The 27,335-nt window shown below is 45.7% G+C and overlaps 1 protein-coding gene across 1 annotated transcript in view; it reads left to right on the plus strand.

Moving 5' to 3' along the window:
• Positions 1–5,969: 5,969 nt before the first annotated feature.
• Positions 5,970–27,335, plus strand: part of IQGAP2 (IQ motif containing GTPase activating protein 2) — a 295,627-nt gene continuing 274,261 nt past the window's right edge. Inside the window, exon 1 of the mRNA XM_065940796.1 lies at positions 5,970–6,460. Within this exon, the coding sequence (XP_065796868.1) occupies positions 6,415–6,460 (46 nt within the window). The 5' untranslated portion in view covers positions 5,970–6,414. The remainder of the gene's footprint in view (positions 6,461–27,335) is intronic.

Genomic DNA, 27,335 nt, shown 5'->3' on the forward strand with positions numbered 1-27,335 from the left:
TATATATATTTGATGTTCCTTGTCTTCCTTTTCAGCTTCCATTCCTTTCCCTAATTTCTCAGAAGTTATTGCTATTCTAAAATTGGCATATTTTGCCTGTGCATTTTTTATATTTTTACCAGAGGCATAAGTCTCTATGTCTATTATGTAATGTTATTTTGTATGTTTGTTAACTGTATATAATTGGTATCACATACTTATCACTTGCTATCATATTTTTATGTATCACAATGTGTTTATTCTGCCACTAGATGACCTTTAGGCTCTTTCCAGTTTTTCCCTGGAATGACCATTTTGTATATGCTTCCCTGTATGTGGGAATTTCTCTAAAGGATCTTAGTAGACATGGAATTGCTGGATTTCACAAAATGTAACTCTTTAACCAGAGAGGACCAACTTACACCTAGAAATGATTACCCAAAGGACACTTCTCCCAACATCATATGAGAACTCCTAACTCCCCACATTTGTTATACTTTATAATTTTGTCACCTAGTTGAGACAGGATGCGACCTGGGACTCTCTACTGGAAGGTCAAATGTCCTGGACAAACATCTCCTAGAGCAACAGAATGCAAAGAAATAATGAGGGACTGCAAAAAACTGCATGCGCGCATGGCCGGGACAGTTATGAACAATAAGATGCAAAAAGGCCAAGTGCCATTTCCGAGGTGCCATGAGCAAAAGCAGGGTACCATGCATGATCCCTGCACACAGCACCACCAAGGGAGACCACCCAAACCACCCTTTTCTGCCCCATCCACCAATCCGCCCCTGCTCTCACCACATTTTAAGGAGCCACCCCACCCTCCTCAGGCAGTGCTATGAACAAAGGCACCTGTTTTTTGTTTTCGTTCTCTCTTGCTGCAGCATGAGTCCCAGTAAAGCCTTGCCTGAATTTCTCATATGGCCTCTTATCAATCTCTATTGATTCAAGAGTCCAAGTCAGTAACACAATGGGTATCTTCATTTTCATTCTCTGATAGTCAAGCTTCTTTCAAAATGGCCAAGCTCTCCTAGGTCAGCTAGAAGTTTACCTGCCTCTCATCTGCCAGTTAAGACCGTGTTCCAGAAAGGGATGTAAGAGTCAGGCAAAACAACTTAAAGCTAGGGCTAAGAGCTACTGGCCAGGCTTCCCAGGTGGCTCAGTGGTAAATGATCCGCCTGCTAGTGCAGGAGATGAGGGTTCAGTCTCAGCGTCAGAAAGATCCCCTGCAGAAGGAAACGGCAGCCCACTCCAGTATTCTTGCCTGGAGAATCCCATGGACAGAGGAGCCGGTGGACTAGTTATGCAGTCACAAAGAACTGGATTCAACTGAGCAGCTGAGCATACACAAGAGCTATGGCCAGAGCAGATCAATCTGAGATAAAATAAAGGCATACTTAAAGTTCTAGTTAATGGGAAATCATGCATAATTTTAAAAACTGAATTTGGGACAACTTTACACGTATGTGGTAGAGCCCTTAGCCCTTTCAGATCTTATCTGAAAACCCACGGGGAAATGCAGAGGAATTTTAGGAAAACGATAGTTAGAGCTACTGCCGGGACACAAATTGGACCCCAAGGTCCCTAGTTCTTTGTGATGTCAAATAGATGATGGTGATTTGGTAGCATTTATAGCAATTCCTTTAGTGTTAATTTGGGAAAAGGGAACGTGCATTTAGTAGTTGAGCATGTTGAAATTTGCAGTTCAATTTATTAAAGAACAGGAGATGGGGTTTGTGCTGGGGGGAAAGCTTGGATTCAGGTAAACTCAGCACCGCCATTTACTGTCCTCTCTAAGACTTTTTGGGTCCGTTTCTTCACTGTTAAGTGAGAATAACTGTAAGTTCTTCACAGATTGCTACAGATTGAAAGTTGCACCTATTCCTAGTATAATGCCTGGTATTAATCCATACCTGTATTTAGTAAATTCATGATGATAACCAATCATGAGCAACTACTATATTCCAGGCATTGTGGAAGCCTGGGCACACAGCATTGAAGAGTTAGACCAAGTCCCAGCTCTCAAGAAGCTCACGTTCTTGAGGGAGGTGACAATGAACAAATGATCTAGTGTATGCTATGTTAGACGATAAATTCAACAGAGAAAGTTAATGCAGGCTAAAGGGATAAATGGTGAAGGGGCCACTAAGGTCAACGCTGCTTTCTCTTCCTCATCATTTCCAGCTACCTTGGGGCTCGTCTTCTCAGACACTGGAGTTCTAACTTTCTTATACTGTGAAATGAGAAAAATAATAATGGAACTATGCATGGTTTTACTTTTTTACTAAAATTAAAGTTCAGTCTCTCCAAACTTTAATTTATTTAGAACTTTAAAGCAAAGAGAAAAAGGCAAGATTGCTAAGAAGGCTTGCTGATGTAACGATGACAAAGTATTTCAAAGTTGTCCAAAGCTGTGGACTTCAGTGAAGTGAAAAAAGGACTTCATTGAAAAATAGATATATGTATCTAAAAACAAAAATATGTACAATAGAAAAAGCAATGGGCAGAGACTCTCAGAAGACTTGACAAGTCACTAAGGTTCTTTTCTTCCATGGAAACCACACAAATTTTCTATGCCACTCTGTTACTTGGCCATAAAATGATGCGTAGAGGCCACCAGTTCTACAGTTATCCTCTACCCTGACATGACTACCAGGCTTTTGTTTTTGAGAACTGAAACACTGGCTATTACATTTATTTCTGTTTGGATTCTTCTTCTTCTTCTTTTTTTTTTTTTTTTTTTTTGGAAATCTTATGTTGGACTGTAACATTTCCTTTTTAGGTACAGGGGTCTCTTTTGCAATAAAATGCAAATCCTGCTCCTGCTCAGCATCTTTTTCCGGGACAGGGAATAAGTTAGAAAATTTTAACAACCCAAAGTCTTCTAGGACTTTGAGAAAGGCTTGAATGATTTCTTTCCTGTCATTTCTTCATGCCTCACTTCTTTGGGTGGTGCTTTGGAAAGCACATTGGTCGCTATTCAGTAAAAATGTTAAAATGATCAATAACATGATATTATTGGAAAATGACCAGATCATTTCAAAGGTGGCTGGAATGTTAAATGCCACGATCTTTATTCAAAAATACTTTTAAAATCCTGTTTGATGCTCTTGATGTGAATAGTCTGTTTTGTTATAAAAACAAAGTTGCATTTGTTTTTGAAACAACTCATTTCAACTAATCAGGAGACAGATGGCCTCTGAAAACAATAATTTTTAAAATAACGTTGGGACTTCCCTGGTTGTCCAGTGACTAAGACTCTGGGCTCCCAATGCAAAGGGCCTGGGTTTGATGCCTGGGCAGGGAACTAGATCCTGCATGCCTCAACAAAGATTGAAGATCCCATGTGCTGCAACTAAGATCCAGCACTGCCAAGTGGGTAAATAAAAAATATTTTTGGAAAATAAAATAATAGGCTTAAAAAATTGTTTTACCAGGTCTAGTAGTTTTCCAGTGTCATCTTTTGTTTTACATTAAAGAAAAAACTCTTCTTGGTTTATTAAAAAAACATTTTTCATTAAATGGCCTCAGTTTTTGTTTTAATATTTGTGCAAGCACAGTCAGATGGCAAAGTAAGCTGGCACTTTGCCTTGTGTTTATTGGAATCACTCTCCTCCAGGGTCAAACCCTAAGAGAAAATAGCCCAGAATTCTGCAGACAAGTTTCTTTCCTGAGATACTGCAGAGAAGTGATCTGTGAGATAGTAGTGTTACCCAGTGAACACAGACTGAAATCCAAAAGACTAATTTCAGCACTTGCAAAAAAATCAACAGCATTTGCTTTTACAATTTCTTCTTAGCGTTAAGTTTTCCATAGAAACGTTAGCCATGACAGAGCTTTGAATCCTCCCCAGAGCCTTCAGGGAAGAGCTGACAGCTGGAATGTGAACTCAGAACCCCTCTCCTGCAGACCACCTATTTTTGTTTTAATCTTCACCTTCTACCATTAACAGATACTTATTACACTTGGTGATATTTATATATTGATGGCACCAACCGCTTTGTATTAAAACTCTCTCTTTCAGTCTTGCTGGCCTCAGATTAGCCTCGCTGAAACTCCTCGCTTCCCTCTTCTAGCTCTGCCAGAACCCCTTCCACATGGTGTCAGTACCTCCCAGCTGCCCCACTCCCATCCATCTGATCTGCTGCAAGATTCCCCTTCCCTAAGTTCCATTGCTTCATGCTACCCCCATGCCCTAAAACTTTGAGCTCTCAAATGCTTCTATGATAGTATCCAGTCCTCTTTGCCCACCTTTGGTGTCCTCCATGATCTGAAACCAGCTTCAATGCTCCCACCCTCAGCCAGCCTCAGGTACCACCCCCATTCTCCCTTGTTCTTGCCTGTCCTTCAGAAATAGACATTCTGCATCCAACTCTTACCCATTTTTTCAAGGTCCACCTCAAACCACATGTTCAAATGCTATCATCTTCCTTGACCATTCTGGTTTACAGTGATTTTCCTTCTACCTCTAAATACATTAAAAAAAAAAAAAAAAAGAGTCCCTTAGTCATGCCTGACTCTTTGCAACCCCATGGACTGTAGCCTGCCAGGTTCCTCTATCCATGTGGATTCTCCAAGTGAGAATACAGGAGTGGGTTGCCATGCCCTCCTCCAGGGGATCTTCCAATCCAGGGATCGAACCCAGGTCTCCCGCCCTGCAGGCAGATTCTTTCCCATCTGAGCCACCAGGGAAACCCTTAAATACATAGACTACCCACTTATTTGGGTCCTAAATCATACACTCATACTGAAAATTGATAATGTGTGAGTAAGGGCTTAATTGTTAGTACTTAATACATGGAATCATTGAGATGAAATGAACTTTAAATATCCACTTTAGCATGTCCAGAAACACAGGAAATTCCCCTTGAACATGCCCCTGTCTCGCTGAACGCTGACAGGGTGCTGTGCCTCAAAATGTGATTATTTCACCTGTGAATTGCTCTTATAAGAATAGGCCTCTGCTTTTTAGGGAGAAACCTCCCACTCAATCCATTCTAACCCGCTGATAATCTCATGACTCCGGGCGGGGGGAAAAAAAGAGGGAAGAGGAATAGAATCCCCTTGCTCTTCCATCAGAACACATTCCCCTGAATCCAACTGAGATCCCTCGTGCTTTTTTTCTATCATCACAGGGCAGTGTGTTAGAAATGCAGATTCTTGAGCCCCGTTCCAGACCCAACTGAACTGGAAGCTCTGAGGATGGGGCCCAGGGATCTGAGTTTCCACGAGTTTGAGAAGGACTATAGCCCCCGAGTGAGTCAGAAACCAGCTGGCCACCCCGATCTTCGCAGACTTAAAAACGCTTAGTGTCACTATGCCACCTTTTCTCCAATGAAATCATCTCTTATATCCCCCGTGGGTTGTTTTATTTGAGCAGCCATCTGGTCACCCATACATTCCATGTTTGACAAGCACGTGAGGTCACCAGTATAGAAGAATCCCACATGCCTCCAAATCTTATCACTCTGAGACACAAAGAAAAACAGCTCCAGGTGACTGCATTAAAAAAAAAAAAAAAAAAAAAAAACTTTAAAAACTGCCACATGCAGTTTAATTTCCTTAAAAGCTTAGCCGGAAAAGGTTTTTGTGGTGTCGACCCCAGCTGGGCTGGGCCATAGTTCTGTACTTGGGGGAGGGGAGCGGGCCGAAGGTGAGCCCAGGATGGTGTTTTGAGTGGTTGCTCGGGGAGTGTTTATCTTGTCCCTCCAGCAGACACATTCTCAGTTTCTGGTCATGAAAGGGGAACCCTGTATTTTATAGAAAAGGAGTCACAGAAACAACGTTTGCAGCGAAAAAAAACAAAACAAGTCAAGGCGCAATCTCCCCAGAGGAAAAGGAACCACGCTGTTTGTCCCTCTGTAACTGAGCAACACCCCGGACGGCTGGGGCTGGCTGTATCTTCTGCGGTTTTTCTTGCTCTTTTCCGCGGAGGTTCACTTCCACCCTCTTAAGGCTCCACAAGTGAAAAAGCAGGCGGGGCGGCCGCGGGCCCCAGCTGCAGGGGATCCCGGCCCGGGAGCCGCGCAGCCCCCTCCTCCGAGCCCGGGGGCCGGACAGGGGCGGGTCCAGGCGCCCGGGCGCTGCGCCCCGCGGGCGGTAGAGGTCGCTGCGCCGCGGCGCGCGCTCCCACCGCGGTGGATAGCGGGGCAGGGCTGGAGGGAGAAAGGAAACCTGCCCGGGAGGCGGCGGCGGCGGCCCAGAGCGAGCGAGGGAGGAGAGTTCACTTTTGCCCGGGTGTCAGCGCGCGGCGGCGGCTGCGGGCGCTGACGAGGGCGCGCCGAGCGAGCGGGGCGCCTATCGCGGCGGCCAGGGGGACACAGCGAGAAGCCGGATACGAGCGCGCCGGCGGGGCGCGGAGCGGCGAGCCTGGCCAGCGAGGGGAGCCGCGGGGGGCGCGCCCCGGGCGGGCCCCCAGAGTTTCGCAGGATGCCCCACGAGGACCAGCCGTCCCTGCAGAGACCTCGCTATGGCTGTAAGTCCGCCGGGCGCGCGGGAATCCGCTGACTTTGGGGGGGGGCTTTCTCCTCCAAGGAAGGCTTGGAGAAGCCGGGGGAGCCGAGTGCGCGCCGCAGAGGAACAGGAGGGCAGCGGCTGGGTGTCTGGCAAAGTTGGGAGTTGGAGTTGCAAAGGCTAGTGAGCGGCGTCCTCCGGCTCTCCCCACAAATTCATAATACCCAGCTGACACCCCAGTCCCTCCCCCCTGCACACCCCACCGTAGCGCGAGGCAGAACTGGGTCTGCGCCCTGAAACACACCGAGCTGGGGGCTTAGGGGTATCAGGTGAGGATCCCGCGGAGCTCCCAGCCGTATTGCTGGCTCGGGCCAGGGGGTGGCGTTAGGGACCCGATTCTTCCAACTCAGAAGGGGAGGAAAGTTTGCTTGTTGTGGCTACAGGTGGGCTCCGTAAGCAGTGAGCCCGCGCATTCTGCTAGTGGCAGCGTCGGCGTTCCTGCAAGGGCTGGCATCTCCTTCTACGCGGCTCCCTCGAGCTTCACCTGGGCCGCCGGAGCTGGGATTCCTTTCCTGCTGCAGCTGAAAGGGGCACCTCCGGTCCAGTTCCTCCCACCGCCCCCCTCCTTCCCGTCCCCCGCCTCCCCTGGGCCCTGCGGGGACTGTGCGGCGCGCGGGAGGGTTGCAGCGCCGACAGGACGCGGCGCTGGGCTCCTTGGGATCCGGTTGGAGCCGCGTGACTTGAATGAGACCCTGTCGATTACCCGCCAGGGGCTACCCTCAGAAGGACGTTGCTTTGGCCGAGTGGATAGAGCCAGATTAGATCCAACCACGTGGCTTCATGTGCAGAGTTGAGAGTCTTTACCAAACATGTGCCAGGAAGTATTTCCTTTAAAACAAACAGAAAGTTGGCGCGTTCCCTCTTTCTCAACAAAGCTGGCCCTGTCACTGAACCCATGGTCACAGATCACAGGTTAATCTTTTGCCCGGGCTGGCCTTGGTGGCAGGGTAGCAGGTTTGGGTTTAAGGTGGTGATTCCTGCTGCAAGGTTATGTTTTGTGGTTCTGACTTGTGAGGGCCACGGTCTTGCCTCATAAAAAGGGAGTAGTCAATCTGCTCACCCTGGCTTCTGTCCTCGTGGGCCTTCGAAGGGAACATCAGAGATAAGAAGTTTTCCCAGGTGACCTTTTCTTTGTCAGCCAGCGAAGAGTCAGCTGCGGCCTCTGTTCTCTAGGGAAATGCATTTAACTCTTAACCTCAGGCCTGCCCTTTGCAGCCTGAGTTTGCACTTTGCTAAACCACTCAGAGGGCAGAGTTCCTTGAGCTGGGATGTGTTCATCCACAGGGATGTCAGGCATCCTCAGATTGGTGAAAGTCCTGGATATGTCAAGCGCCCAGAGAGTCTGGCAGCTTCATTGTGTCAGATTATAAGATGGTCACAGCGGGTGGAAACTAGGCGAGTATGCATTGAAAAAGGGGTTTTGATGTCATGTCTTAAACCATGGTCTGTTGGATGTGTTGTTCCTCGCCAGTTGAGTGTGCTGGGCAAACTTACAAGAGCGCAATGCATCAATGCTGCATTTCCACCCATTTCCCTGCATGAGCATCTGTGATTGAGCTTGGTTTTCACTGAATGCACCTGTGGTTTTAGAGTGCTCCTAGACATGGCTGTCAAGTAGGTTGAGATCCCGCAAGCGTCAAAAGCGTTCTGTGTAGCCACTTTCTTTGGAAATCCTCATCTAACTTTACTTTTGAGCTTGATGTTAATGAGTGGTGTGCCGTCTATTTGGAATCCTTCTCCCCAGGAAGGCCTTCCTTGGTCACCTGACATAGTAAAAAATGGAAAATAGTTGCCAATTTCCAGACTTTATGACCACCCTGAACTCTTAAGGCTTTAACACAATAGCCTATTATGTCCTTAAAATGAACACTTCTATGATTTTGATGCCAAATTCATAAATGATATATGTTCATGGATTCTTTTTATTGCATTAAAAATCGTTATTTTGTTTAAAAGGTACAACATTAGCCAAATGAAACCCCAGATCAACAGCTACATTTAGAGATCTCCTGAACTAAACGGCACTGTTTGAGTTGAGTGTCTTGTTAAAGGAGGTCATTTGCTGTTACCACCATTTTCCCCCAAAGTAGTTCAGGAGCTGAAGGTGGTATGTGTATAATGTGTCTGCGTGCTCAGTTGAGTCAGACTCTTTGCGACCCCATGGGCTGTAACCCGGCAGGCTGCTCTGTCCATGGGATTCTCCAGTCGAAAATAAATAGTGGATTGCCATTTCCTCCTCCAGGGGATCTTCCTGACCCAGGGATCAAACCCGAGTCTTTTGTGTCTCCTGCATTGGCAGGCGGATGCCTGCCACTGGGGAAGGTTTGTATCATACACATCGTATATTTCAGATGTTCTTTTTCATGAAGAAGTTAGAAAAGCAAACAGGCTTTTCTATTCTGTGTGAGGACAAATACCACTTACAGAACAGAGCCTGAATGCTTTTGACACGCAAGGTGTAACTAAAAGGGAACTTATTGTGTTGCTATGTTCCTTCATTCAGGATAGTCCATGTACTTAATCCAACAATACTAGTGCTGGTCAAATACTATTTGGGGCTGTACTTTTGGGTTCTCCCCTTATCAGATGCAGACTGAAGGAAGTAATTGTTCAAACTGGGGGATGGGCAATCACAAAGCAATGAGATAGTTTTCCTAGTGGACAAACAGAAAAATGACTTAACAGATATATGTATATATATATTTTTATTAAATACAGTTGATTTACAGTGTTAATTTCTGCTACAGCAAAGTGATTTAGTTATATACGTACGTTCTTTTTTGTATTCCTCCTCATTATGGCTTATCACAGGATATTGAATATAGTTCCCTGTGCTATGTGGCCTTGTTGTTTATCCATATATATATATGATAATTTGCATCTGCTAATCCTCAACTCTCATTCCATTCCTCCCCCACCCTCCCTTCCCCTTGGCAACTCTAAGTCTGTTCTGTCTGTCCTCACAAATATTTTTAGTCATAGCATCATTTATATAAAATGATGCAAGATCTAAATTCTTCTATGTGTGAGGATTTTCATGGCTTATTTTAAAAATACTGTCTAATGGAATACACCTTAGTGTTAATAGATACTATCTAATGTCAACTATCCATGCAAAAGGGGATGGCATAATGTATTAGAATATACGGTTTCTGGCTTTCTGGGCCTTCTGTCAACGCAGAAAGGCCAGAGGAGACTACAGGATTGTATTTGCTGTGTTGTAGTATAGGGCAGTGCTTTTTCTTGTTTGTGGGTTTGGTGAGTTATGGGTTCAATGAAATCTCTAACTATACCAAGCAGGGTTCATCCCCAACATTTAAAGATAAGCAGTATTGGGATATATATATTCTCAATATATACATCCTATATATATTGTGGTAATGTCAATTCCAGTGCTGCATATTCCTAGTAAAACATATTTAAAAACAGCTTTTTGGTAGTTTGAATTAAGCTGTTACATTTGTTTTAGGTCTGGGCTGATGTTCTGCCATCTCTCTTCCCCTTGAATTGACATTTATTTCAGTAATTCTTGTACAAAGTAAATTAACTCAGTTCAGGGCTGTTATGGTGTCTCTCTTCTCTACCAGGCTGAGGGTCTGTGAAATACCACATCGTGTGTTGTTCTTGAGGGATTTCTCAATGAGTTCTTCTTCAAGGTTCCCTTCTCAGATTTCTGACATGCGAGATTGCTAAAGTCTTCCTGATTTGCGCATTGGCGCACTGAATGAAAACTAAATAGACTTCTATTTGATCCTTGCTGCCTCCGCATTGACCACTTCCTTTGGCAACCTGTGAAGTTATTTTTTGAGATGTTGTTTAGTTGCTAAGTCATGTCCAGCTCTTTTACAACCCCTTGGATGTGGCCCACCAGGCTCCTCTGTCCATGGGATTTCCCAGGGAGGAATACTGAAGTGGGTTGCCTTTTCCTTCTCCAGGGAATCTTCTTGACTCAGGGATAGAAGCTGAGTTTCCTACATTGGCAGGAGGATTCTTTACCACAGAACTACCAGGAAAGCCCTTTAAGACATTAGTACAGAACAAAGCTGGAGCATTAGCTCCCTAACGCAATTCTGCAGAGGTGATGTGGAAACAGGGGAAAGGCGAAGCCACTATACTAATTCAGACGTGAGGAGAGCATTATATTAGAGCCAGAGAGTCTTTCTACAGTCAAAATTAAAGTGGAACTTATGCTTAGGTAATGATTTGCAAATAACTTTCATGCTCTCGTAACCAACTATGATGTATTTGCTGAACACGCTGCCACCATGATCTGTCAAAAGTTTTCTTCCAGTTATCTGACAGTTTAAAAGACCAGAGATAGCAAAGAGGGGCCTTGTGAGTAAGATGATTTTGCTCATCACTGATGATCCAGTCAAAATTTAAGTGCCTCCTGTGGGTCAGTAATTAATGTGTCTGTGCCAGGAACTGTGGTTTTCTACCCTCTGCAAAATCACGAGAAATGTTGTAAATGATCAGTGTTTCACTCTTTGCTTCTGTTAAAGAAGTGTAACATAAGCCCAGCATGGGTGTGTTTGTGTGTGTGTTGCAGGGGAAGATTCTGGCTGGTACTTTTAGTGTTTGATGCTCTTGTCTGCATAACGAGATTTCCAAATCACCTGGTGACTGGTGTGTTTTGGTGGTTAGCACTAAGCCTCTTACTGCTTTCCCAGTGCTAGAAAGTTAAGTTCTGAACTGTTAATCTCAGGTGTGTAAAACAGGATTGAATACACCTGTGTTTAGGGCAGCTTGGTTCTAACACTTTGTGTTTTTCTTTGAAGATGGAGGAGGGGTGTATGCAGTGTTGCCCTGAGATGCAGTCTGTAATAGACAAAAAATCAAGTTCCTGCTACATGCACTAATGTTGTGGTTAAGCTTTTCAAAAGGTGCTTTTAGGTCACCAGCTAGTGTTCTTTTCGTATGCTTTTAACTTTAATCACATATGTCCTCAGCCCAAATGACTTGTTTGGGAGCATTTAAGCTCGTAATACCCAGTTTGTTGGAGAACTTAGCGTTGTTTCAGGCGTTAGAACCCCTTTTTTCTCGAGGGAGCCGTTAGTTTGCTTTTGCCCCTCACCTTCCCACGGTATAAGCTTTTCAACAGCTCATTTTCTTTACAAGGATAGTATACCACCGGATCTAGTGCCTACCAAGTCTACATGGCACCCAAAAGAGAAACAAAGGCCATCCCACTTCTGATCTGAGTCAGGTAAGCCCTCCAGGGTAGGCACTTCAGCACGTGGTGTGGAATTGAAGTCGGTGAAGTTACCAAGTATTGTGTGTTTCATGTGCCATTGTTACCATTTCCTTGTTATTACCTCTGAGAGGACCAGTGGTTTTCCCTAAGCTGAAGCCCGTGACACTGTCTCAAAACCGCACGGCTAACCGGTGACAGGGACTGGGGGAGGGGGGGTTGGTAGCTGATGCTGCCAGACCCGTCAGCCTTTCTCACCAGCTGTTGCCAGTTTGCCTTCTCTGACTCATCAAAGGAGGTGTCCTTCCCTTCTGTCTGTTTCAGGTGTTTGTCCTGATTTTATCAAACTGCAGAAACCTGTTGCCATTTGCGTTCTCTTTTAAAAGTAGGTAGACAGGATTCTCTCTAGTTTATTTTACTCTTTTATCCCTCCAAGGAAAAGCATCAAAGAATACATGGGCTTTTTATAGAGTATATCCTGGCTTCATCCAACCATTTTATGTATTTGTAAAGACATCCCATCTCATCTTGAGGCACTGAAATGAAAGAAAGGCTTTTCCGTAATATAATGGTATGCTCCGATGATTCCAAATAGGATAATTTGTAAAACACACTTTATTACATGTTCTGTGTTAGTCACTCAGTCATGTCCAACTCTTTGCAACCCCATGGACTGTAGCCCGCCAGGCTCCTCTGTCCGTGGAATTCTCCAGGCAAGAATACTGGAGTGGGTTGCCATGCCCTTCTCCAGGGGATATTACACGTACTGGCCATGCGTTAAAGCCTAGGGTTGATGAGACATCAGACAGAAGTTTGTAGTGGGTTGACTGACCAATGAGCTGGTGCTTTTTCACTTTACCATTCCATTTTGTTTTTTTCTCTTAAAAGGCAGAACAATGTCAGCAAAGTGGCACAAGGTTTGGTATTGAGTAGATGTGAGTTTAAATCCTGACTTGATCCTTAACTGCCTGAATAGCCTTGGGGTTTTCTCCTACACCTTGAAGGATGATATTTTACATTCCTGTGACAGTGGCCGATGTGGTTCCTGCCAGTTCAGTTCAGTTCAGTCGCGTCCGACTCGTTGCGACCCCATGGACTGCAGCACGCCAGGCTTCGCTGTCCATCACCAACTCCCAAAGCTTGCTCAAACTCATGTCCACTGAGTCGGTGATGCCATCCAACCATCTCATCCTCTGTCATCCCCTTCTCCTCCCTCCTTCAATCTTTCCCAGCATCAGGGTCTTTTCCAGTGAGTCAGCTCTTCTCATCAGGTGGCCAAAGTTTTGGAGTTTCAGCTTCTGCATCAGTCCTTCAATGAACACCCAGGACTGATCTCCTTTAGGATGGACTGGTTGGATCTCCTTGCAGTCCAAGGGACTCTCAAGAGTGTGCAGCCCTGGCACATAGTGCTAAAATAAATAAATAGCGGTGATTTCAATAATTAAGTACCTGACACGTACCACACATTGGGGATGAAGGAAAATGGTTACAGCTTTACCGTTTATAAGAGTCTGGAAGTTGAAGAATAATGCCTATACTTTTATTGGTGTACTTCCAAATTCCATGGACGTGAAGACACAAGTGAGGGATTTGGATGGGGAAATGGGATGCCTCATGAAGGGTGTGACCACAACCTTGAGGGAGGTCGACAGGAAAATGGAAAGGCATTCCAGTATGTCTGTTGTGTGGCTGTTTGGTGGGGATGGTGTTTAGGTGGTGTGGATAGGTCCTGTGGAGGGAGGGGTAGCCAGAGGGGAATTTATCATGGAATCCTTTATTTGTAGGCAACAAAAGACTGTTAGTGCTATCTTGAGGAGAGCAGCTTAATCTAGTCTCTCCCTGAAGAATCTTTTTGTTCTTTGAGAGGCCTTTTTAAAAAAAAAAAAACTTTAAATTAGAGTTTATGGGCAGGTGATCTGGTGAAGTGGGGGGTGGTGTGAAGGTGGGTGTGGTTGGAATGCACAGGGCCTGGAGCAGCAAGAGGGTGGGTGAAGTTTGGGGATGTGTGTGTGTGTGTTCGTGTATGTGTTGGGGGGGTGCCCTCTCTCTCATTGCTCAGAGAGGCCCCTTCATCACGCTTCTATTTTTATTGGTCAGGTTTGTCATATAGTTTCACTTAGGATAGTGATAGTGAAGTCGCTCAGTTGTGTCCAACTCTTTGCGACCCCGTGGACCGTAGCCTACCAGGCTTCTCCGTCCATGGGATTCTCCAGGCAAAAATACTGGAGTGGGTTGCCATTTCCTTCTCCAGGGGATCTTCCCGACCCAGGGATCGAACCCAAACCTGGGTCTCCCGAATTGGAGGCAGATGCTTTAACCTCTGAGCCCTCAGGGACAACAGCTAACTTAGGATAGGTTGGGTGTAAATCCTGATGATGGCTCTGGAACTGATGGCATCCAACGAACCCAAAGAGAGGTAGATCTGGAGCCTCGCTGGTGCCCAAGAGACTCCAGCCGAGTAGACAGCCCACTCTAAACCATTTCAGAAGGCAGATTCTCTGAAAACAGGTTTGTTTTTTGTTTGTTTGTTTGTTTTTTAAAGAGAGAATGTAGTTCTAGCCAGGCCAGGACCTTGACAACCAGATTATCTAGGGGGTGGGGCTTCTTCCACCTTTCCCCAGTTCATACAACTCATACTCCCGTGACTTAATGATAATTTTTCTTATCAAATTTCACTGGAGATTTAGGGCATCCACAAGATGAACATCTCAGCTTGGTTAAAAGTGGCAAATACCGTGTCTCCAGTTCATCAGCAGGCCCTCCCATTTGACCCCGCTCTCCCTGGACTCCCGCCTGATCTTACAGTCCTGAGTTGCGCACGGCCCTTCTTTCCAAGGTGCCTGGAGGCCCCGACGCCTGTTTTTGCAGTCAGTACAGTGGTTTTCCTGCAGTGGCCGCAGAGCATCCCCTGAGAACCTGCTGGAAAGCTGCAGTCCCTTCCCCACCCAGACCTTCCAAGTTGTTTTCCACAAGCCCTCCAGGCACTCCTGATACAACTTCAGATGCCCTGGTGCTGCAGTGCAAGGGTGGAAAAGCATTCCTAATACACAGATTACCCTTTCCACGGGGCTGGCAGGTTTTTGTCAAGTAAGTGAAAACACATGAGCATGTTACTGAAGACTTTATTTACAGTATTCCTTGTGTGTGTTTGATTTTGAGCGCACGCAAGCACCGCATACAAACCCTGGCATTGATTTCTGTCCAGGTTTGTGTTTACTGTATAGGATCTGTTTCAGTATGGCTTTAAGATTGCTTTTCTCCCTTCTGGGAAACAAATGTGATTTAGACGATAAAGTCCCAAATCTCCACTGACTAGGGATTAAGTGACGTCAACTCCCCAGAGATTCCTAGGGGTAGGTGGTGCTCTCTGGAGCCGCAGGGAAGGCTGAGTGAGCTGGATAACCTGTTTGTGTAATAAGGAAGGTCTCAGCCCTGGTCTTTCTGGACTGTAATCCTTGTAGGGGTGGGTGGGGCTGGACAGTAAGGTTTGGAAGATGTCCTCGTCTTCTGTCCGCCCCCCGCCCCACGACAACTTAAAAGTGTTTTTCATTCATTCAGAACTTTGAGGTCAGTTGAGTATGTTAGCAGAGATACTGTTTGATAGGAATTAGTGCATTCAAACTGTGCCCACATTACGGGAAACTATTGGTCTGTTTTTTTGCTCTTGATTAAAGATAGAACAGTCCTCTGATTTTTTGCTTAGGATCCCCAAAGAGGACGACTTTCAATTGTTCGCCTTTTCCTGTTCCTCCTGAATCTCTAAAGAAAGACTTTTTTATATCTTTTTTTTTTTTTTTTTTTTTTTTGCAAATTAAGGTATATTTGTTGTTGTTCAGTCACTAAGTCATGTCTGATCTTTGTGACCTCATGGACTGCAACACGCCAGGCTCCTCTGCCCTCCACTATCTCTCCAAGTTTGCTCAATTTCGTGTTCATTGAGTTGCTGATGCTGCCCCACCATCTCATCCTCTGCTGCCCCATTCTTTTGCCTTCAACCTTTTAAAGGTAGAATAATAGTTCCTAATAATTTTGCTTCACTCATCTTATTGCCTTATTGTGAACTCAGTCTTACATAATGTTAAGGCAATTCCTTAGTCGTCATCTTATAAATGGACTTGATTTGCATGTTATTGAAGCAGCAGATCTTTAAAATACTTAAGTGATGGTTAGGTTTAGTACCTAAGTGGTAACCTGGAATCCTGGTACCTAGGAAGACACTCAGACTATATTTGCTGTTATTACAGGTTTTGCTTAAAGTGTCAGCATTGCATTGCTGGTCTGAATGAGGAACTTGTTTCTATTATCTTTAGTTAAATTAAAGGTAATCTCAAGAATTTGACTGCCAGGCAAGTGTTTAATGTTGAGTTTAGACTTGCCTTCACCCTCTGTGGAACCTGGGCAAGTTACTTTAATTTCTCTGTGCCTCCGTTTCCTTTCTGGTAAAGTGCCGATGGGAAAGTGTGTGCTCAGAGGGTTAAATGATTTAATACTCTTTCAGAATGTGTCTCCATGGCATCAGCACTTGAATGTCAGGGGAAGGGTATTGCCCTCATCTCTGCTGCCTCTTGCCTGCCTTCCCACCTCATTGCTCTCATCTCAAGTTAACAGAAAATGGATTTAAAATCTTGGCTCCATGCACATTTTTAAAAATTTACATGTAATTAATGCAAACATCCTGTGCTTTCTTGAATGTATATACTCACGGGAAATAGTTATCTCTGTGGAGATGGAGCAGATCTGTCAATTTGGAGACCAACTTCTTCGTGTATACTTTTGTAAAAACAAACAAAAGCAAATCTAACACACTCTATTGTTGAATGTTAACAAATAAAGTTGGATGATGGATTGGATTTTTGCACTGCATTTTTTTGTCATCTTAAAAGTGGTTGTGACATTGTCACTAGCATACCCGAGTGAGGGATTATCGCTCTGCAGTTACTCGGCATCCCGTTATCCCGTTCAGGGTTGAGTTGATCATTGCTGTGGGTTGGAGAGCCCAAGCACTCATGACACTATTGAGATGGGAAGGAACTGCTTGAAATAAGTGTTAATCTTTATGCCTAGTTCACATTGTGGAATCTGACTTCAGTGAGAGGGTCCTCCAAACTTCTGGTCAACCTAGTGCTGTGGGGATTTAGAAGAGGGGTTGAGGAAGAGGAGGAGGAAGTATGCTGGTTCATTAGACATCCCTTAGGTCTTACTGCCTCTCAAAGGATAATGAAGCTTTAGATTCATGGGCCTAAAGTTGAAGTGAAGCTCAACCTATGGGCATAACTGGAATGTTATTAATGTAGAGAATGCATTGGATGTAGAGAATCTTGACTGTTTCTTGTGTGTCCCCATAGTCAGATTGCTCATTCATTCTGCCTTCCCTGCTTTCTTCTACCAGTTTTTCTTTTTTTTCCCATACCAATGTTTCCTATTAACCCTTTTGATTCAGAATTAGCCAGACTTGACTGCTTCCTTCCTGGGTCCTTGGGTATGTCCATCACTTCCACATTCTTTGCCTCAGCCCGGGGCTGACCAGGCAGGCTTCACAGGGTTGGGGTAAGAAGTTAGTCACATGTCAGCTTCATGGAATGTGAGTTCTCCTTTCACCCACTCCCTAAACTCTGCTCCCCTCCCCATATCAATCCAAAGCCTTGCTCATACTGAACTCTTAGTTTTTCCGCAAAATGATCATTACACAGCCAATACCAGTAGGCTCTTGGTTTTGTTCTGCTAATAAGGTTTATTTTCCAAAGCAAAAAACATTCATTTAAAGAGAATGTATAAAGAGACAGTTACCTGTCCACGAGAAGTGGGGACACAAGAACCCTTCGCTTGCTTTGCATTGCTTCTGGGGACAGTTTCAGCGCTTTCCTCCTCCGTTCTGCAATAGAGTATAGGCTGTTGTCAGTTTGAATCGACCTACAGTTTGGACGATTGTGCTGACGTGTTATTCTTCAAAGTAGGCTCCGATTGTAACTTTTCACATTTGACTAGTGAATTCTGAGAAAGAAATGGAGCTTATAGTGTGCTTCTATGTAGTAGTTTTGAAATCTTTGCAAATGTGTACCTTTGATCTGTAGGACAAACAAGATCCAGCAACCAAACAGGAAGATAGACTTAACCTATGTACTCGTGAATACCTCTGGAAGGTTATGCAAACATTTTTTTAGAGAGGATAGACTTAACCTATGTACTCGTGAATACCTCTGGAAGGTTATGCAAACATTTTTTTAGAGGGAGAGAAACTGAGGGCAAGGGTGAGGATGAGAAGGGCAGCCCCCTCCAGCTTCTCGCCTGGAGGATCCCATGGACAGGGGAGCCTGGCGGGCTGCAGTCCAGGGGTCGCAGAGTCGGACACAACTGAGCAACTAACTCTACCCTATGAAGGAAGGGTGGGAGGCAGGGCCGCTGGGCTCATTTGGGAGTGAAGAAGTCTCCCAGGGCCGCTCGGTATCAGCAGTGGGGCACCCTCTTAGGTTAATTGCACATGTTTTGATTGTTATACATGCTGTATCACATCTCAGTTTAGAGTTTGTCTAATTCCTAGTTGTCAACCTCAGTGCCCATTATAATCTCCAGGGCAGTTTCACAAAGAAAACACTCTTTCTCTGAATCCTGTTCCCCAGATATGCTGTTTGTTTTGGGGTAGAGCAGTGGCATAGATATTTTTATTTTTTATTTAAAAAATCTTTGAACCCTCAAAACCACAGAGAACAATGTTTAGAAAGTCCATCTCTTTCCCTTGGCTTCACCAGCTATCCACATCTCGCCGCCCTATTGCATCTGCTATCTGACAGCTTAGCCCTAAATACCTCATCCCTGTCACAGGCCAACAACAGGAATATTCCCTTCTACAACCCCCTCCTCATGCCTTCAAGTCCACCATCCACTTTTAAATTCTACTTGAAGATTTTCCTCAACTGAACTTAATAGCCTTTTTTGAGGGGAAGTCGGGGGGTGGGAGTGGATCCAGGGTCCGGTGAAGTTTCTCGTGTTTGTTTCCTTTGACTGTGATCCCCGCACCCCATCCATCCCCACCAGCCTTGCCCATGCTGGCTCTGTGCTTCTGTTGACTCCCCTAAGAAGCACAGGTGCATTTCCTGGCATGAATGCTTCATGAGTATCAGTGTTGCCCCCCAGTGCATCAGAGGTCCACTGTGTCTACCCTCTTACTCCTGGTGATGAACAGATATTTTAAAAGATCTCCACAGGAGATTCCAGGGTGCAACCAAGATTTGAAACTCATTTAATTAATTAATACCCCTTTCTGTGTCTGTGTGTTTGCCGTAAAATACACAAGCTAAAATGTACCATTTTTAAGTGTAAGTTCAGTGGTAAGTGTATTCACATTTTTGAGTAACCTTCACCAGAACTTTTTCATCTTCTCAAGCCGACACTCCGTCCCCGTTAAACAGTAACTCCCTCATCCCGCCTCCTCCCGTTGCCTGGAGCTCACCTCTCTCTGGTTTTGACTACCCTGGACACTCCATGTAAGTGCAATCATACAGTCTGTTTCCTTTGGCAGCTGACTTGTTTCACTTCGCTCATTGTCCTCAAGACTCATCCAAGTTGTACCATGTGTTAGAATTTCCTTCCTTTTTAAGGCTGAGTAATATTCCATTGTACGTATATACCATATTTAGTCTGTTCATCTGTTGATGGGGAACTGAGTGGTTTCCAGCTTTTGGCTCTTGTGAATGACGCTGCCATGAACACAGGTGTACCAGTGTCCGTCTGAGTCCCGGCTTTCATGTCTTTTGTGTGTGTACCCAGGAATGGGATTGCTGGAACATGTGGCACTTCTGTGTTTAAATTTTAGGGGGACTGCCCCACGTCTCTCTCACTTTTCAGTTAAGTGTGGAGGAAGCCTCAGCAGGGTCACGTATCTTCGCGTTCAAGGGAGAGCTCAGCTGGAGTGCAGGCCTCTCAGCTCCTGTCCAGATCATCGCCACGAGGGCAGGTGTTGGGTCCATGTCGTCTACATAGGGGATAAAGGCCAGTGTCTGGCTGGGGCAGGATTTATTACTTTGCAACCTCAAGTGGAATGCAGAACAAGGGTTCACGTATAGTATTTCATTTAGGTTTTGTATAACTTTTAAGAGAGTGTAGTTTTTGATTGATAATTTAAATAGTGTTAGTCCATAGACAAGAGTCTGCCTTTGAGCTCTGTAAGTAGTGGATAACTGGTTGCCTCTCTGGGATATGTAGGATTTTTAAAATAGAATATTGTTTTATTTTGTTAACCTGGCTCCTCCAAATACCATTAACCCTTGAACAACACAGGTTGAACTGTCTGGTCCACTTGAACCTGGACGTTTTCAAATAGTAAATGTTGCAGCAGTACACTGTCCTTGGTTAGTTGAATCCATGGATACAGAAGGGCCGACTGTGAGTTACATATGATTTTTCAGGTACAGAGGGTTGATGTCCTGACAGCCATGTTGTTCAAGGATCAACTGTATTAGCTGTGTGACCTGGGGCAAAGTCATAACTTCCCTGATTCATGCTGTTCAACTGTAAAATGGGGATAATAATAATGGTCAGACTTGAATGAGTTAATCTATGTAAAAATTCTGTGTCTGGTACCGAGAAGGGGCTCGTTCAGTGCAAGCAATTAATGTAACATTTCTTATCAATTTCAATCATGCTATTTAAATAATTGCAATCATCCTTGCAAGTATTATCTGGAATGCTGACATTTTTTAAATGAGTTATGACTATTGTACTAGACTTGGCGTCTCCATTTGGCTGTCTTGTGACTAGCAGACAGCAGCTTCTAACTTGGTGATTTTACCCAGAGTGGGAGGTGGCAGGAACCTGGGAGTATGAGGGCTCTAGAACAAGTATGGACTGAAAGTAAAGGGAAGCCATTCCCTAAGGGCTAGTGTCAGTCATGTTTATACACTGCTAGGGCCATGGAATGCAGAGTAAGAAAGTCTTCGGGAGGATTCTGGCTTAGGTGGAGCCAGGCCTAGACAGCCGGCTTTTTTGGGAGACTGGTCCTCTCTCTGCGCTCTGGCTGGAGATGAGCTGAGCCTTACAAGGAGTCTACCTCTGTGTAACCAGGTTGCTATCTTCCAGTGATTAGTTTGGAATGTGTGCTGAGTATCCTTTGTGGAGTTCCTAGGATTATTTAACAAGAGAACATGTTGGCTCTGCAGATTAGCCTGGAAAGATTGAAACTTGGACAGTCTTATTTCAGTGGAAGATCCTAATCTTAGCCCTGGTCTCTGGTTGCCGTGCACAGCCCTGAGAGAGACATCTCCCATGGTTTTTCGTGCCTGGAATAAGGGGACAGGACCATGAGACGTGGGTGTTGTGTACAGTTCTAAGTGACCAATTTCTGCCTTTTTTAGTCAGTTTAACCTCTAATGATGCTGAGAATAACAAATACATGGGGTGCTTATAGGTGTCAGGCACGACTCGAGCACTTTCTGTGAATCACCCAATTTAATCCTCGTGACAACTCTCTGAAGTTGCTGATATTATCCTCATATTATAGGTGGGGAAACTGAGATACAGAGAGGTTAAGCAAGTTGCCCAAGCGCCCACAGATAGTGGCAGAGTCAGGATTTGAACCTAGGCGGTGTGACCCCAGGCTCTGGGCCTCCTGGACCTGTGGGTACAAGTTAAAAGGTCAGTTTTGCATACTTGGTACTATATCTTCTGGGTAAAGCATTTTCACCATTGTACTAGTTTTCTTTTGTGACGAATTAGCACAAACTGCAGCTTAGTACAACAGACATTTATTGTCGTAATTCTCTAGGCTAGAAGTCTAAAATCAAGGTGGTGGCTGGGCTGCACTCTCTCGGAAGGCTCTGCCGGAGGGTCCTTCCTTGCCTCTTCCTAGGTGCTGCTTGCTGCCCACAGGCCTTAGAGTTCCTTGGTTTTTAGGTGTGTCAGTCCAGTCTCTGCTTCCATTATCATGTGGTTTTATCCTGGGGTGTCTTTTCTTCTCAGTCATTGGATTAGGGGCCACCCTCATCTGTTGTAACCTTATTTTAATTTATTGCAGCTGCAAAGATCCTGTTTCCAAAGAAGTTCACATTGTGAGATTCTGGGCAGAAATGAATTTTGGGAGGATGCTGTTCAACTGCTCAACCCGATATAGCCATTACATTTGGTCAAAGGAAGAATTTCACACATCTGAGTTTTTTAGCACAGCTCCTCAGGCTAGTCGTGAACGGAGATGGGTAGGAAATTCCCTGGGGTTCAAGTGGTTAGGATTTGGAGCTTTCACTGCTGTGGTCCTGAATTCAATCCCTGCTCAGGGAACTAAGATCCTGCAAGCCATAAGGCATGGCCAAAAAAACAAAACAAACGAAAAACAGTGAAGTATACGGCCAGGAGAGGCAGTGGGTTAGGGGGGTTGGCTGGTGCCTGTTATTAAGTCCATGCTTGGTCATCACCAAAACTGAGATGTCATCACGAAAACAGATGAAAGAAGGAAAAGTGCAGAAGAAGCAGAGATCCAGGAAAGGATTTGAAGCATCAGAAGGTGGTGGTGCTGGGATGGGCCGGCCTCGTGAGAGACAGACAGCAGTGTATCACCACACGGTTTAGGAACAAGCACCTCATAATGACAATTTAAACCCTCTCTCAGAGACTTAAAATCTATTCAGTGTCTTCTGAGCAAGAGAACTGGGAAGTGTGTGGTTCCTCTTAGAGATGTTTCTGTTGTGTTTACTTTGCCATGCCTGCAGGTTTAGCCAACAGGTAAGTAGAAAATAGGCTCATTTAGGAATCCTTTGATCAGGCTGGATGGCTGAAACATACATCGCTTCCAGCATAATTTCTGTGGCAATGAGACTTTCTGACATAAATCCATAATAAGTTTATGGATATCCACTTCCTTTCTGCTTTGACCGATAAAAGGTCAGAAGTATAACTTTGGAGCTTATCTGTAGACTTTGTGAAGGGCGTATACATTGCTTTTTATTTATACCCCTCTGCCTTCATCATTCTTGTCTGCTTTTATTTTTTTCCCTTACCTGACTTCATTTCTTGGTATTTATATATTCCCCACCCCACCCCAACATGACTGTTTTTGTTAACCTGCTCAAGTCCTTTTAGGAAGAAAGCAAGATGCAACTGAAGTGTTCATTTGATAAATGAGCCTCTTGGGCGGGGCTCTGCCCTCAGAGAGGTGATCTTCTGATGGGGGAGATGGTTCAGTGTCTCAGAGCCCTGGCACTGTCGCTCACCACCAACTAGCTGTCTGCAGAATGGAGTAGTGAAGTGGTGGTCCCCATCTGATGGCATCATGAGAAGAGAATGGGATGGCAAATGTAAAGCACTTTGCATAGAGAGCTCAGTGGGTGGGAAAAGGAGCATTCCAGAAGAGGGGGTAGTGTGAACTGAGCCTCCCCCCCCACCCCCTTGGAGTGGTACGCCTCATCGCATGCGTGCAGAGCTGGTGAGAGGGAGGAGAGCAGAGCGATGGATGTCTTGACAGCAAGGAAGTCAAGAATTCTTAGATGCTGAAGAGGTACCGACAGTGGGATTGTTTCTGCCTCTTCCTCCCCAGCATCCCTTCTCGTCTCCGGTGACTCCAAGCCCATGCCTGCCTTGCTCTTTCATCCCCTGTATTCGACCCGTCTGAAGTTTATACCGACTCGGTGCAAGCCTGTTGACTGATTCCAGCAGAATTCCAGGAGAGGCTTGAATCTCATAACCCTGGTGACCAAGACAATTTTGGGAGATGGATTCTTCATTAAAATTTTACTGCTTCAGTTTCCTTTTTCTTCCCCATCACCTTAATTTACTACCTTCTGTTACACGTAAACTTTTGAAGTCTGAATAGCAGACAGCTGTTAATGTCATTGGAGAACCACAGACAACCTAAAATATACCAGTTTTAAGTGATGTGGAGAAATGCTTATAAAATAAAGTGAGTAGGCAGGATATGTGATAGGGAAGTTAGAACTTAGTGCCTATGGGGGATAACATGGGAAGGAAACACATCACGTTGTTAACAGTTGTTTTAGCTGTCACTGTTTCCCTCTCTGTGGTCTTCATGTTAGTTTTCATATTACTCCTCTTGACTGCGAGATAAGAAGTTCTTCCCCGGCTGGACTTCACTGACTTGGGATAACACCCTCTGGGGTAGAAGCTGTTCATGTCAGAGGATGAATTGCCAGGGAAGCACCTGGCTGGCCTGGCTTCTCTGCTCCTTTTCCCCGATCTCGTGGGGCTCCAGCCAAGCATTTAGGCCTTGTGGGATCAGGGTTCGTGTTCCACACGGAAGTAGGACATCTTGCGTGTGCTGGTGTCAGGAGCTGGAGGGTGGACTGAGTCTGAATTGGAAATTGTTGTGTAACTCCCTTCACGGGTCAGATTGAGAGCAGGTTTTCCCATGGTCTGTGCCAATAACCTTTCGCTTAAGACCCTTGAGTCACAAGATGAGAGCGTGGATGCCCAATTCTGAGTTTCCCTTCATCGGCATGCGGTTGTGTCCAGTGGGCAGAATTTTGGTCAGCTGGCGCGTCACCAGCGGGGGCCAAATTAGACATAATTGTACATGAGCTTCACTTTCAGGCCTGTGCCTTACTGTGTTCTGTAGAAGCATGCCAGGCCTGGAGCTTTGTTCACCCTGGGAATAGCGTGCCCCAGAAGAAAGGTTACAGTGTAATTCATCACCCAAACCTAGACACCTTTATTGTGGGGGGGAGGGTTCCAGTTATTATGCCAAAGCCTCCCATGTCAGCTGGGCCATTTCTGGGCAGTCCAGGATGGATGGCTCCCTGGCCAGTAGGGTGGCTCTTGATCTGTTCTGTGAAATGAACTTCTCTTTCCTAGACAGAGTCTTCGCAGCAAACTTTGGAGGAGACAGAAAGCCAAAACTGTTGGAGAGGATGCCGGGGCATTCAAGAAAAGGGGAAGCAGGGAGCCTTTTCAGGAAAGTTGAGCTAAAAATAGAGCCCTGCCATTCAGCAGTGGCTCGGGGCACTTCAAACGCTGGGGTCCCTGCCATTGTTTCTTTTCTTTGCATTCCCTGTGAGTCCCGGCTCCTTTTTCCTCTGTGTTATAAAGGAATCAGTCTGTGTGCCGACTTGTCTGGGACGCAGACCCTTTAATACACGGGGGAGCTGGACCAGAGGCCCACTAAGCCCCTTCCCGCTCTCCCAGCCTGTGATTTTATAATAGATGATCTCAGGCCGGGGCTGCATGGCTAATGAGCAGGGGACAAGCAGGGCCCTTCCTGCTGAAAGCGTGGGGCCCGGGTCCCCGTCCCCGCCTGTCACACACTCAATGGCTGGCTCCTGTCAGAGCCCAGGGTGGAAAACCTCTGAGCGAGGGGAGTGCAGGCCTTTGACTGGAGAGTGGGTCTCTTGATGAGCTGAGGAGTAGATGATGGGGTAGCAAGAGGGGAGAGGAAGCAACACTCCAGATCAGCAGTCCCCAACCTTTTTGCCACCAGGGACGGGTTTCATGGAAGACAGTTTTTCCACGGATGGGGGTGGGGACAGGGGGGGAGGGGACGGTTTTGGGATGATTCAAGCGCATTACCTTTCCTGTGCACTTTGTTTTTATTATTATGACATCGCCTCCACCTCAGGTCAGTAGGCATTAGATCCCGGAGGTGGGGCACCCCTGCCGTAGATAATCCCATGGGTCAGTGTTTCTAGCCTCAGTACTTCTGGCCTGGACCACTCTTAGATGAGGAGAGCTGTTTCTGTGCGTTGTAGGCTGTTCAGCGGCATCTCTGACCCACCAGCTGCCAGGACTGTCCCCCGTCCCTGGTGACAATCCGACGATCTCCATACCTTGCGAGGTGTCCCCTGGTGAGAATCACTGCCGTAGGAAAAACAACAGCACTGTTTTCTAGACGTTTCTCTTTTGCGTTGCTGTGGTTTGTTCTGGCTGAAATCCCACCTTAAGCTCTTATAATACCATTTACTGGCCCAATTAGCATTTGTGGCAGTGGGTGGTGATTTCAAATGAAACAGCCTCACTTTCATGCTCCAGGATTTGGCTCTGAAATAAAGTGAGCTGAGCTCCCTCACCTCCCCTCTCAAGAGTCTGTGAATAATGAGGTCCTTTTGCTGGAAATGAGATTTTATGCTTTTTTTCCCCACCATTTAAAACATTTTTCCCCCAAATTTCTACCATCTAGTGTAGTAGATTTTCATCCTGACAAAAGCAGTTACATTTTTCATGCGGGTTCTCGGCCTCAGCCCTTCTCTCACTTTCCAGTGCACGTTCCTTGTCTAAGGCTGGGATTCAGGCGGGCCGGGTGGGACCTGAGATTCCGGATGTCTGACAAGCTCCCGGGGGATGCCTGAGTGACTGGTCTGTAGCCCACACATGGAGTAGTGAGGCTCTAATGAGCACCGGCTCTTGACAGTTAAAGCAGAATCTGCAGATAGCTCCAGGAGGACGCCAGAACATCTGAGCGGGGGCAGCCTAAGAGTTTGGCAGTCTGCTGCCCACAGGCCTCTCTGCTGAGGGATGGGATTGGCGGAGCCAGTCTGCAGCCTTGCAGGCTGTCAGCAGCAGGAGGACCCGTGCTCCCAGACTCTTACCTGATGCTGGGAGAAGCGATTTAACAGGACGGCCCAGGACAGATGGCTGCACCCCCTGAATCGGCACTGGAGGGGCAAGCCAGCTCCAGAAAGGCAGCAGGTGCGACCAGGGTAGACTCGAAGCCGCCGGCTGGCCCCCTGGGTGGGTTTGGAATGAGCAGAGAGAGTCGCACAGGAGAGTAGCCCCTCAGAAGGGCTTGGACCCCACTTCCCAGGTGCTCAGCTCTCCAGGGAGGACGGGCAGCCAGGCACACGCTCTCCTGGTCTGGGAGGCTCGCCCAGGGCCTGGGGTGATGTGACAGGCAGTTGGTGCTGCTGTGGTTACCTTGAGACCATTGTTTCTGCAGGTCTGCTTGTACCAGGAGTGGGAGGTGGTGTTGAGTCCTGTAGGAAGTGAGTAAAGCATCTCAGAGTGGTGATGGATGCAAAGGAAGGTACAGAACCCAGGCCACCCACTACTGTGTCAGGAGTGGACTTTGGCTATCAGTCAGCAGGTCTAGAGCATTGTCTTTACATTGCTTATTAAACCAACTTAAAGAATTATAGAAGTAATTATCCTAGCAACAAAACCTGAAACAAAAAGGCAAAATAACCTTTAATCTCATTGCCCAAATATAACCATTGTGAGAGCATTTAGGCATTTGTCTTTCTAGTTTTTATTCCCTTCTGTATCTGTTTTTATTTTTTAAATAAAAAATATGTTATTTGACGTCATGTTAAAATCGGTTAATATTTCTGATGAAGGATGTTAAAGTAAATTTGTGTTCATAATTTTTCAAAACTAGAATGCCAATCTGTGAAAGTCTTTGTGGGAGAACTGAATTGAGGTCGTTCGCTTGCCGGAAGGCTGGAGATCCTAAGTAAACCATAAACTCCAAGTTTATTGGGGATTTGCATCTGAATATCTTTGCTCCAGTTGAATGAATGCTCTTTCTCTCTCTCTGTCACACACACATACACAGACTATTTTGGTTGTATAGGGTTTTAACACATTTTTTAGTTCTTTCTAGCATCTCTCCAGGAATAGAGCATAACTTTCTCTAGTTTATTATGGGGATAGGAGAGTTACAGTGATTTAAAGAGTAGTTAGAGGTCTTAGTTCAGATCTCAGTGTCTTTAGACTTGTCTTT

Source organism: Muntiacus reevesi, chromosome 7 (genome assembly GCF_963930625.1).
Source record: "Muntiacus reevesi chromosome 7, mMunRee1.1, whole genome shotgun sequence".
Taxonomy (NCBI): domain Eukaryota; kingdom Metazoa; phylum Chordata; class Mammalia; order Artiodactyla; family Cervidae; genus Muntiacus; species Muntiacus reevesi.